Source organism: Lagenorhynchus albirostris, chromosome 15 (assembly GCF_949774975.1).
Source record: "Lagenorhynchus albirostris chromosome 15, mLagAlb1.1, whole genome shotgun sequence".
Lineage (NCBI taxonomy): Eukaryota > Metazoa > Chordata > Mammalia > Artiodactyla > Delphinidae > Lagenorhynchus > Lagenorhynchus albirostris.
In genome coordinates, this window is record NC_083109.1 from 83,846,075 (window position 1) to 83,859,565 (window position 13,491).

The 13,491-nt window shown below is 38.8% G+C and overlaps 1 protein-coding gene across 6 annotated transcripts in view; it reads left to right on the forward strand.

Moving 5' to 3' along the window:
- The window catches only part of RNF216 (ring finger protein 216), a 172,043-nt gene that overhangs the window by 34,733 nt on the left and 123,819 nt on the right, over positions 1-13,491 (forward strand). For 2 of the 6 annotated variants that reach the window (XM_060124573.1, XM_060124572.1), the window contains exons 4-5: positions 4,734-5,591; positions 6,553-6,629. In XM_060124573.1, the coding sequence (XP_059980556.1) occupies positions 4,734-5,591; positions 6,553-6,629 (935 nt within the window). Of the gene's footprint in view, positions 1-4,733; positions 5,592-6,552; positions 6,630-13,491 lie in introns of those variants that run through there. The other 4 variants (XM_060124575.1, XM_060124574.1, XM_060124576.1 and 1 more) reach the window with 3 other exon arrangements.

Here is a 13,491-nt window from a genome sequence, read left to right on the forward strand (position 1 = left end):
ATATTTATCTTTTTATGTTGGTCTTCATTCCTTTCTGCATCTCTGGCCTTAAAACACAGATTATTTTTACTCTATCTAAAGAACACTCTTTAGGATTTTCTTTATAGTAAATCTGATATTTTCGTTGAGTATAGAATTCAATGTGTCAGTTATTTTCTTTTAACACAAGGAAGATACTATTCCAGTATTTTTTGCTTCCATTTTTCTTTTATTTATTTAATTGAAATATAGTTGATTTACAATGTTGTGTTAATTACTGCTGTACAACAAAGTGATTCAGTTATACGTACATATATTTTTTATATTCTTTTCCATTATAGTTTATCATAGGTTATTGATATAGTTCTCTGTGCTATTCAGTGGGACCTTGTTGTTTATCCATCTGGCTTCCATTTTTCTATTGAAAAGTGAGTCTTATTTTTTCCTTTTGAAAGTAGCGTGTGCTGCTGCTTTAAATTTTTATCTTTGTATTTGATTTCTGCAGTCTTCCTATTGCTGTATCTAGGTCTGTTTGGATTTTTTTTTAATTATCCGGTTTAGATCTTCAGAAATGTAATCAAGCTGCTGTTCTGCTTGAATATTTGTAATTTATCTTCAGATATTGCTTCTTATCTCTCTCCTCTTTTTCTAGAACTTTAGTTACATAGTTGGGTAAAACCTTTTCACTGTATTCTTTATGTCTCCTATTCTCTTATCTAATTTTCAATCATTTTGTGTCTCTATGCATTATTCTATTTTCTTCTGACCTGTCTTTCCGTTCACTAATTTTTCTTTTCAACTGTGTTTATTTAAAATGCTGTGCACTGATCCATTGATTCCTGATCTCAGTTATTGTATTTTTACATTCTGGAATTTCCATTTGATAGTTTATTTTTTTTCTTTCTTTGTAACAGTTTCTAGTTCTCTGGTGAAACTTTCAATCTAGTCTTTTATTTCCTTAAACATGCTAAGTATGTTATTTTAGAATCCATGTCTGATAACTTCACTATTTGAAATCACTGTAGATTTGTTTCTGTTGTCTGTTACTTCTCTTGGTTTTCTATTATGTTGCATCAACTTCTTATATGCCTGGTTATTTTTTGTTGAATAGTAGTATCACTATATATGAAAATTTTGAGGTTCTAGGTGATATTATCTTTCTTCAAAGAGGGCCTATATTTGTTTCTCAAAGAAGGTTTGGGAGACCAGGAAACTCAGATCCAGGGATTTAAACTATTGAAACTAGGATTCAGCTTCTGGGAGGTCCAGCATATTTCCGCTTTACCGTTACTTCAGTGGTGTACCCTTCAAGGAATGACCCTAGAGCTTGAGATTTACCAGAACTCCTCCCCATGGTGAGTTCTGAATTCTGATTTTGTGCACTTAGCTCCTCAAAAAAGATACCAAAACTTTCGTTCAATCTTCTCATTCTTCATCCAGGTCTGGGATTGGCAAATGCATCTGTAGAAGAAAAGTAGCTTATTTTGTTGGATTTCTTCCTCCTGGATCCTGAGGCCTTCAAGTAGATGTTTTGGTTTTGCTTTGATATTTTGACCAGGGTTTCTGCTTTTACTCAGTAGAAGGGTTGATCTGAATGGTCTAGCATGCCATTGCTAGAATCAGAAATCCGCTTTGGTGTCTTTGTCCATGTGCTTTCTGAATCCCAGTGGTGTAGTAACTCTTGATTGTATACAGGCATGTCTCATGTTACTGTGCTTTGCAGATATTGCTCTTTTTTTTTTAAACAAATTGCAGGTGTGTAGCAACCTCGCATTGAGCAAGTCTTTTGGCACCTTTTTTCCAATAGCATTTAAAAAATTAAAGATTTACATTGTTTTTTTAACCATAATACCATTGCACACTTAATAGACTACAGTATAGTGTAAACATAATTTTTCTATGCACTGGGAGACCAGAAAGTTCATGAGACTTGCTTTATTGGGATACTAGCTTTATTGCAGTGGTCTGGAACCAAACCTGCAGTATCTCTGGGGTATGCCTGTAGTTGATTATAGAGTTGGGTTTTGCTTAGTGGTTCTATTTAAAGAGACTTTTTTTTTTTTTTTTTTGCTGTATGCGGGCCTCTCACTGTTGTGGCCTCTCCCATTGCAGAGCACAGGCTCTGTGGCCATGGCTCACGGGCCCAGCCGCTCCGCGGCATGTGGGATCTTCCCAGACCGGGGCACGAACCCATGTCCCCTGCATCAGCAGGTGGACTCTCAACCACTGCGCCACCAGGGAAGCCCCTAAAGAGACTTTTAAATTAAATAGGTAAATTGATCTAATTTATATTTATTAATGTGACCATTATACTTTGTTTTTAGTTCTCTAATAGTGTTTAATATGCTTTATATTTTTATTGCTTTTAAAAATGATCTTTCACTATACTCCCTGCATTTTTGAGGTTTTATTTTATTTATATTGGGGGCATGTGTCCTTGCTAATAATTTGAAAGGTTTTTATCCTTAGGTTTTTTTGTTTGTTTTTAGTTCTTCTAGTACTTGCTTTTATACTTTCAACTGCTATCCTTACATATGTCCTTATATGTTGATTTATTAGCTTTAAGTGTATCTTTTGACCCTCAGCTTCTCCATTTCCCCTCCAAACTTTTGATGGTTACCTTATTTCTACAAAACCATGATTTAGAACATTTATATTAAATACCTAATTATTTCATTACTACTTTGTTTTCCTGCTTCTCTCTTCTCATTTCATTCTCTGTGTAGTACTGATTTTATCATCTGTGTTGCTCATCTACCACTTCTTTTTTCAATAGTTAGGTATCTTAATATAGTTTCTGTACTGCTTATTTTTTATCACTACTCAACGTTGAATGCATTTGAAGTTTTCCTGGACCAGCTCTTTGCAGGCATTTATGTTGGGGAAAGGCTCAGGCACTATTCTTGGCTAGCAGGAATTCTTCCTATGACAGAGGACATTGGGGTGGCAGCGGGTGGGGGAGGTGTGCTTACATGCACATATGCTTCTTTCTTTCTTACTGCTTGGCAGATACTGCCAGTTTCAGAGCAGCCCAGTTCAAAGTTCTCTCCCTCCTGCCTCACTGACAGCCTACCTCCAGCAGAGACGTGTGTCTTCATTCAGTCTAACCTCCTCAGAACATCCTTGCTGCCAAATGGAGTGGAGGTTCCCATTGTTCCAAGCAAGGAGTTGGTTTTGCCCGCCAGGCCACACCACCTACTTTGGAAAACTCAGCCTTTCTGAAGCTTTCTCTGCCTTGCCTAAAATCTGGTTAGACTTCCCTCACTAGATTTATCAGCTCCTTCTCGTATATATTGTGATTTGGGATCACAGATGTCTGCTAGTTTTATCAAAGATTTTCAGTTCTTTGTCTCATTCTCCTCTCTGGATTGGGGTAATTTCAGAGAAGAGAAGGATCAGAGGCATCTTTATTCTGCTACCTTAAAATTGGGCATTCTACTTTTTTTTTTTTTTTGCGGTACACGGGCCTCTCACTGTTGTGGCCTCTCCCGTTGCGGAGCACAGGCTCCGGACACACAGGCTCCGCGGCCATGGCTCACGGGCCCAGCCACTCTGCGGCATGTGGGATCTTCCAGGACCGGGGCACGAGCCCGCGTCCCCTGCATCAGCAGGCGGACTCTCAACCACTGCGCCACCAGGGAAGCCCAGGGCATTCCACTTTTTACATTTATAAATAACATATGATTGTTTTCTCTATAGAAATTGAAACAATACAGATAAAACTGAAGTCTGTCTTCACTAGCCCCTTCTGCCCCAGAGGTTTCCCAGAGGAACTGTTGTCACTAGTTTGGCATGTATCCTTCCATATCTTTTTCTTTGAATTCATATGTATTCGCGTGTGCGTGTGTGTGTGTGTGTGTGTGTGTATGCTTTTAGAAATGGTATGTTTTATGTCTGTGTTTTGATTTTTTTTAAGAATAGAATCAGTCTGTGTATGTATTGTTTTGTAACTTTTCTTCACGTAGTAACGTTTATTGGTGATGTTTCCATTTCATTACATATAGAGCTACCTCTTGGAGGGGTGGAGAGTTGGAGAGTATTTTGTAGAGCAGATAAATAATAGTTTACTTAACTATTCGCTTAGGAACAAACTTCAGAATGTCTCCAGTGTTTTTCTTTTTATGTTGCAAGCAGTGTGGCGGTGAATATGCTCCCTTTGGATACATAAGGGTTTATAGAATAGATATTGAAAAACGATAGTGACAAATCATAAGGATATACATTTTTTTAAAAATAAGTAATACCAAATTGCTTTCCTAAATTCACAAGCAATGAATGATAGTATGAGAGTTTTCCCACATCTGTACCAATGCTAACTAAAAAGTTGTCTAACTAAAAATTGTTTGCCAGTCTTGGGGGGGGTACCTTGTTTTAATTTGCATTTTGCTGCATTACTAATGAGATTTAGTGCTTTTCGTGTGTCTGTTGAACGTTTCTCATTCCTCTACTGTGTTGTCATTCTTTCATTATTTTCTGTACTATGCAGTTATTTTTGTTTTACTGGTCTCAGGTGAAATTATAATTCAAACTATAAGTCATGCTTCAATCAATGAATGGCTGCTTTGATTCTTACAGTTACTATAGTGTGACCAAATTTCAATGTTAAGATAAATGTGAAGAATAGGTCTCATGGCGGAGGGTGTTTTTGTTTTTGTTTCTTTCCTGTCCAACCTCAGAAGCTCAATATAAGTACATAGGGAGGTATAGACACAGGAAAAAAATTGAATTATTATTAAAATTTCATTTTTTCTTAGACAAATAAACCTCAGACATCACGACCCAATCTCATCAAACCAGCTGCCCAGTGGCAAGATCTCAAAAGATTGGGAGAAGAAAGGCCTAAAAAGTCTAGAGCAGCCTTTGAATCAGATAAGAACCGCTTTTTTTCTGTGTGTAACAGCTCGTTGTTTGGTTCTGGGGCACAGGATGATTCTGAGGATAACTACGGTGAATTTCTAGATCTTGGGCCTCCTGGAGTTTCTGAATTCATTAAGCCAAGTGGACAAACAGAAAGAGAACCCAAGCCTGGACCAAGTCATAACCAAGCAACAAATGACATTGTCAACCACAGAGCAGAGCAGAAAATCATTATCTTGAAAGAAGGTAGCCTTCTTTTTCCAGAAAGTGATCCTTTGGACACTCAGAACCAGTCATCTGAAGACTCAGAGACAGAGCTTTTATCAAACCTCGGAGAATCAACTGATATCCTAGATGACCAGGCCATCGAAGAAGACTGCTGGTTAGACCATCCTTACTTCCAGTCTCTGAACCAACAGCCCCGTGAGATAACAAACCAGGTTGTGCCTCAGGAGCGGCAGCCTGAAGTAGAACTGGGCCCACTGTTGTATCAGCATGAAGCCTCAGGGTCAGCTTTTCCAAGACCAGCTTTTCCAAGATCAGAACCCCAGCAGGATGGGATTCCAGGCCCTTCTTCTCCTCAGCCTGCCCATCCTCTGGAAGAGCTTGAAGACCAACAATTAGCAATAGATGATGAAGAGCCAGGTCCAGCCTTTCCACTGCAAGGATCTCAGGAGCCCAATTTGGAAAACCTTTGGAGGCAAGAAGCTCCTGACGTAGACCAAGAACTCATTGCACTATTAGTGAAAGAAACAGTAAGTTTTATTTTGATATGTAAATAATTATACACACTAAGTATACTGAGTTTCCTTTTATTGCAAAAGTATTATTTGTGTGTGTGGACTTCATTTTCTGAATTTCCTAGATTTGTAGACTAGAAGGAGAGAAACTGAAGATTTGAAAATTGAATCAGGATTCCTGAATGTATGCTTAAACCCTCAGCAAGCCCTCTGGGATTCTAGCTGCAGATCATGGTTGCCCTCATGCTGTCATATGAGCAGTCTGCGCAGTTTTTAAAAAGGAATTGAGTTAACTCCAAATTCAAACCCTTAAAGCAGGTTTATAAGATTACCTAGAGCTACACTGTCCAATACAGTAGCTTCATTTGGCTGTTTAAATTTAAATGTCTTACAATTAAATAAAATTTAAATTTCATTTCTGGTGGCACCAGTCATATTTTAAGTGCTCAGTAGCCACATAGGGCTGAACAGCTACCGTATTGGAAAGCACAGAATAGAACATTTCCACCTTTGTACCAAGTTCTGTTAGATAGCACTGACCTAGAAAGTCATGCAGGGCTCTGTGGGCTGCTCTTTGCCTTGGAACAGTGTTTTAACCCTTCTTCCCCCAGGTTTTTTCATCTGGTCTACTAGATTGTGTGCTTCTTGAGGGTATACACTAGAAAGTGTTTTATTTGTCTTTAGACTTCCTTTGCTTGGGCAGAGATGTTCAATATTTATTGAAAGACTATAGAATAGACATGCAGAATGGGGGCAGAGGACCAGGTGATCTCTGCGTACCTTTCTAAATTCCATATTCTGTGTAGACAGATAAATCTGGGCACCTTGTGTGAAGGTTTAAGCCAGACACAAAACTGCTTTACAGTCCTTTTCTAGTCTTTAGTCATTTTATGTACTTTTTGCCATCTGGTTTTTATTGCAATTTGAAACCATACCAGGGGATGAAATATAAATAATGTTTTTTATTCCCTTCTAGGAAGTAAGATTTCCAGATGTAGCACATGGGTATATTGAGGAAATAATTCATTTGAAAAATTACTATGATTTGAATGTGTAAGTATACCACCACGCTTTTTTTCTTTCTTCTTTTTTATTGTGGTAAAATATACATAACACAAAACAGTTTAACCATTTGTAAGTGTACAGTTCAGTGGCATTAAGTATATTTACATTTTTGCACAACCATCACCACCATCCATCTCCAGAACTTTTTCATCTTCTCGAACTGAACCTGTCCCCACTCCCTCTCCCAAGTGTGTGCCAACCACTGTTTTACTTTCTGTCTCTATGAATTTGGCTTCTCTAGAGACCTCATGTAAATGGAGTCACACAATATTTGTCCTTTTTCGGCTGCCTTACTTCAGTTAGCGTTATGTCTTTTTGAATCATCCTGTTAGAATAGTTTTAATTTTAGTCGTATACAGACTGTTTTCTGGATCTTGTATAGAATCATGCATGGTTATAGAATTAAGATGTTTAGTTAATTCTTAGCATTGATACTACCCATATTGTGGTCAGGATGTTAAAGATATATTCTTCCCTGTATTTGTAACAAAGTATCCTGTAGCCACTCTGCCTATATGGAGACAGGTATGGAAGTGTCTTCTTTAATTTTCATTATAAAGTTGATAAATATGTTTTTTGGGGGGGGGGTTTTGCGTTACGCGGGCCTCTCACTGCTGGGGCCCCTCCCGTTGCAGAGCACAGGCTCCGGACGCGCAGGCCCAGCGGCCATGGCTCACGGGGCTCAGCTGCTCCGTGGCATGTGGGATCCATGGCCATGTGGGATCCATGGCCATGGCTGCTGGGCCTGCGCGTCCGGAGCCTGTGCTCCGCAACGGGAGGGGCCACAGCAGTGAGAGGCCCGCATACCGCAAAACAAAAATAATAATAATAAATAAAAGTGTCCCAAAGAATACAAAATGAAAAATAAGTCTCTTTCCTCTTATACTCTTTCACCTCCTTCTAGTATGCAGAGGTGGAACAGTTGTAAATTTGTAAAGAGCAGTAGGTATTGAACTTGATCAAATTTTCGGCTAATTAATACAGATTATTTTAATTAAAGGTGGCTACTAAACCTCTGTCCTCAAAGATTATATTCTGTACCGTAGAACTCAGCAAGGGTGCGAGTGGGAGCTGGCTGCCTTAACCAAGAAGGAAGGGCCCTCTGTCTGAGGTTAGCAGCCCAGAGGAGGTACTTTTTTCTAATTCATACAAAGGCACTGTGGTGCCATTGGCAGCCCTATCTCTCCCGCTCTGTCCAGAGGCAGGCACTGTTACCATTTTTTTAAACCAAGATGGAATCAAGGTTTCAAATGTATTTGTTTATCTTTTTAGCTTTTTAATTTAGAACAGTCCCCCACTTACTTTTTTTTTAATGTTACTGATTTTTTCCCCCTGTAATTTTTGAACATAAAAAGTTGAAAGAACACCCTGTATCCACCACCTAGGTTATTATCTGGCATTCTGCTGTAAGGAAGATTTTGCCTTTTATTTCTTGCGTGCTTTTTTTTTTTTTAATTTATTTATTTTTGGCTGAGTTGGGTCTTCATTGCTGCACGCGGGCTTTCTCTGGTTGATGTGAGCAAGGGCTGCCCTTCGTTGCGGTGCGTGGGCTTCTCATTGCGGTGGCTTCTGTTATTGCAGAGCACGGGCTCTAGGTGTGCAGGCTTCAGTAGTTGAGGCTCTCGGGCTCTAGAGAACAGGCTCAGTAGTTGTGGCGCACGGGTTTAGTTGCTCCACAGCATGTGGGATCTTCCTGGACCAGGGCTCGAACCTGTGTCCCCTGCATTGGCAGGCGGATTCTTAACCACTGCGCCACCAGGGAAGCCCTGTGCTCTTTTTTAAATCTCTGTAGACATAAAGGTTTGTATAAGTGGTGCTTTATAATTTTTTTCTTTTTGAAACTGAATTATCCTAAATTTGACCAGTAGGAGCTTCTTAAGATGCACCTGTGTCTTTTTAGCGTGACTCTATTAGTCTTTGAGCACATCCTGGCTTTCTAATAGGCTAAGTTACCCCAGGCTTACCTTGAACTTCTCTGCCGAAAACCTGGAATCTGTCATTTCCCCCAAGAAATCCAGGTTTCTTAGAATGAGGATTGTTATTTATAAACTAACATCTTGGGGCTAAACTTGCTCATCATACCTACTAGCCTGTCATTACTTCTAGGACCTTTTTAAGGGACAAACCAAGAAAATAAGTTTTTTTTTAAATCATGAATTTATATTCAAAATTTCCCATTCAAATTTAAAATTAAAATTTTTTTCTCAATCTTTCTGAATTTTACATTTATGTGTTTTTTTCTTCCACTAAAAACGTAATTTCTAATAACATTAATATATTTATTTTCTTTATCCTAAAATATACATAAAATAATTTTAACATTGTAGTACCGATGTTACTAGTACTAATACCTCTACTGAGTGAAGTAAACAATGTTTTGTAGTTATTTTTGCACTTAAGTATATTTCACTAAGGCAATACAGTTAGAATATAGACTGTGCTGGGCTGTAGATTGATGATTTTGGTCAGGTCTGGAAATTTTGTAGCCATTATCTCATTAAATAATTCTTTTGCCCTGTTCTCTTTTTCCCCCCTTCTGTAACACTTTTCTTCTAACCCTTGTCCATGATGGCTCTTAACATCATCTCTTTGTTTCTGAGATGCATTCCAGATGATTTTTCAGATCTAACCTCCAGCTCACCAATTGTCTTTTCAGTGGGGTATAATCTGCTAGTAAGTCCATCTGTTATGTTTTTAATTTCAGTTTCTATATGTTTTTCATTTCTAGTATTCTTATTCTTTAATTCTTCAGGCCATTCTAATAGTGTTTTTTTTTTGTTTGTATTTTTAATCACTTTAGGTCTTAAAAACAATAAACATAACTTCTTTGTGTTCTGGGTGTGATCATTCTGACACATGAAGTTCTTGTGAATCTCATTCTGTTGTTTCTCCTGGCCTCATGGTGTCCTGTTTCCTTGCGTTACTTTGTAGATTTTGACTGTGAGCGCATTACTTGAGGTCTTGATAGAAACGGTTCCTTCAAGGAGGATTTGCTTTAACTTCTGTCATGTTCCTCAGGGCAATGTCAGTCTAATACTACTTTAGGTTGTTGTCTGGAAGTTTTATCTTACCTGGGTAGTAAGACTTTAGTCCTGGATGAGGACTGGGTAATCACAAATTCTCAGGGGGAGTTCTGTTTTCCCATCCATCCACTCAGGATCAGTGTTAAGGCATGCTTTTCCATGTGGTCTCTGAGCTTTGTCTCTTATCCTGTGTGCCCCGTGAAAACTAAGGGCTCACGTTTATTAGGATCAACAAATGCCCTCAGGAAAACTAGCTTCTGTGTTTAGCTTATTTCTCAGGGGTGTCAGTTTCACTTAGATTTGGACTCCTGAAAACGCCTTACTAACTTAAACATTTTGGTGTACTTTAAAAGTTTTATTTTAATATTTCATTCAGCAGTTTTCAATTGGAGACTGCCTGGGTACTTAATTGATACTTAATCTTCCATACTGCTGGAAGGGGAAGCCATTTTGTTATTTTACACACCATTCATTCTTCTCAAGCCTTTCCTCCATATTCTGGATTGTGTATAACTTAATTTTTTTATTTTTGAACTATAATACACATAGAGAAAAATGCACAAAATAAAGATGCACAGCTTAATAAATTATTACAAATAAAACATTCATGCAACCACCACCCAGCAATCTTCAAAAAATAGAGCATTGCTGCCATCTTTGAATGCTGTATGAAGATTTCATGTAGTCTGTATTCTCTCGTGACTGGCTTCTTTCAACATTATGTTTGTGAGATTCTTTCATGCTGTGTATAACTATAGTTCATGCATTTTCGTTGCTAAGTAGTATTCGACTTGTATGAAAATGCTGTAATTAAATTTTTCCCTCTACTTTTTTTTTTTTTTTTTTTGCGGTACGTGGGCCTCTCACTGTTGTGGCCTCTCCCGTTACAGAGTACAGGCTCCGGACGCGCAGGCTCAGCGGCTATGGCTCACGGGGCCCAGCCGCTCCACGGCATGTGGGATCTTCCCGGACCAGGGCACGAACCCGTGTCCCCTGCATCGGCAGGCGGACTCTCAACCACTGCACCACCAGGGAAGCCCCTCCCTCTACTTTTGATGGACATTTGGGTTGTTGTCACTTTTTAGCTATCGCAGATAATGCAGCTATGAGCATACTTGTACATGCCTCCCAAGCCCCTAGTCTTAACCAGAATTGGCCTTCTTTTTTTTTTTTTTCTGGCGGTACATGGGCCTCTCACTGTTGTGGCCTCTCCCGTTGCGGAGCACAGGCTTCGTATGCGCAGGCTCAGCGGCCATGCCTCACGGGCCCAGCCGCTCCACGACATGCGGGATCTTCCTGGACTGGGGCCCAAACCCGTGTTCCCTGCATCAGCAGGCGGACTCTCAACCACTGCGCCACCAGGGAAGCCCAGACTTGGCCTTCTTTACCACCCTGTTGGCTAGTGATACCTTCAAGTAGAAATTTTTTAATTTTGTTTTTTAATTTTGGTCTTGTTTCTCATCTTTGGGAGTATTGGTCTGCCATTACTAGAAGTGAAGGTGCTGTTTTATTCTAAGGTTTTAAAATATTTTCTTTTTGAGTATGTAAACAACATGATGGCAACTGCATTATTTTTAATTAATAAACTTTAATTTTGAAATAGTTTTAAATTCATAGCAAAATTGAGCAGAAATAGCTACACTTTTACAATGAAAAATATCTCCTAGACTTCCACTCAACTAAAAAACAACTGATTGATTGATTGATTGATTTTTGGCTGCGTTGGGTCTTCATTGCCACACGTGGGCTTTCCCGAGTTGTGGTGAGTGGGGGCTGCTCTTCCTTGCGGTGTGCGGGCTTCTCATTGTGGTGGCTTCTCTTGTTGTGGAGCATGGGCTCTAGGTGCGTGGGCTTCAGTAGTTGTGGCACACAGTCTCAGTATTTGTGGCTCAAGGACTGTAGAGTGCAGGCTCAGTAGTTGTGGCACACGGGCTTAGTTGCTCTGCGGCATGTGACATCTTCCCAGACCAGGTCTCAAACTCGTGTCCCCTGCATTGGCAGGTGGATTCTTAACCACTGCACCACCAGGGAAGTCCAAACTGATTTTTTTTAATGTACCTTTTTAGTTCTTGGAATGAAAACCTAATTTTTTTTGGAGGGTAAATACAATTTTGGATATCTTTTTCATGAAATAGTGTTATGTAAAAAAATATTTTTATGGTGTTATTAATGATTACCTTTAATAAAAATTATTCTATTGAATTTTCCTCTTTGTTAAATATTTTTCCTGTACATAGTTTCACTAGTGTTCTGATAAACATTCTGCATTATTCCATGTAGTACTTTTCCTTTTTTTTGTTATACACGGTATGCTGAAACCCTAAAAGTTAAGATTTGGGATCAGGGATTATAAACAGATTCATGATCCTTGAAACATATTTCCAAAGAGCTTTCCAGGGAATTCCCTGGCAGTCCAGTGGTTAGGCCTCTGCGCTTTCAGTGCGGAGGGCCTGGGTTCAATCCCTGGTTGGGGAACTAAGATCCCACAAGCCAAGTAGCGCAGCAAAAGCAAACTCACAGATAGCCTTCCTGTGGAGTTGTGCCAGTTATGTTGCTCTTAGAGATGTATGTGAATTGGTTTACTCATTCCTCCACAATACAGGGTAGTCTTATTTTAACTAGGCATATAAAGTAAGTAAGATTTTAGTTGCGTTTCTTTGGTAATTAGCTATGTACCATTTTTCATGTATTTGTTTACTAATTGTATTTCCCTCCTATGTAAATTGTTTACTCCTTCTCTTGTATCATTGAATTCCTTTTTTTGTTAATATTTTCCTGATTATGAAGCATAATGTTCGTTCATTTTAGAAACTATAAATGTATATACCTAGCACATTTAGTTACAGAATACTGATTTGAATAGGATACCAAGTAGAATTTTAAATAACTTATAGTAAATATTAAAGTAATCCTGTAGAAATTTAGTATACTATAATGTTTCCCTCTCATTCTGTGGATGAATATATTATTTTTTAAGTATCTGCAAAATTAGTCTTCAATGTAATGTCGGTAAAGTGTGATCAAATTGACAGATTCTGTGACAATTCTGTTCTCCTACCTCCTGAGTCTCATACATGTCATTTTTTCTAGGGGCTTACTGACTCTGTGCCGTTTGCATCACTGAAAAGCAAATATTCATCCTTAAACATAAATTCTTGTGAATTCCAAAGGAAAGGGAATGTTCAATAATGGTATTGAATCTTTTGAAACTTACAGTATGATTTTCCTGACACTGCTTTCCTTTCGTCCCTGGGCTGTTGAGACTAAGTTGTTAATTCTCAAAACTAAGTTGAATGTTGTTAATGTAGGGCCGAAAGGAGGCCCAAAGCAGAGTTGAGCGAGCTGGTATTTTGTGGGGCTGACTCTCAGTCACTTTGTGTGCAGTCTTTAAGTCACCTTTAGATGTAACCAGCTGGTCATTTTAGCAGGAGGGGCCTGTTCACCAGAGAACCTGCTGTGATGGTAACCTACTCTTTGACGCTTTAACTAAGACTTTTCACTCACATGTGATGCAACTTAAGTTGGATCGAGGCAGCAAACAACTATTAAAGAATAAAAGCTTGGAATATTAGCTTGGCTTATTTAGTGGGAGTGCTTTCTCGAAACCCTGTAGCTTGTCAGGTCAGATCAAGCATGAAAAAATATCAGTAGGTGGGCAGATTTGAGTTCTGACAAGCATTTCGATATGTGAAGTTTTTAATAGTGTTGAAAATATAAAATGAATTGCTAAGAGAAGAACCTCTAAAATGCTGCCGGGGGTTGGGGGGTGATTCAGAAATTATACCTACTGTTCTATAGCATGTACTTTAGGAAGTGCATAAAAATAG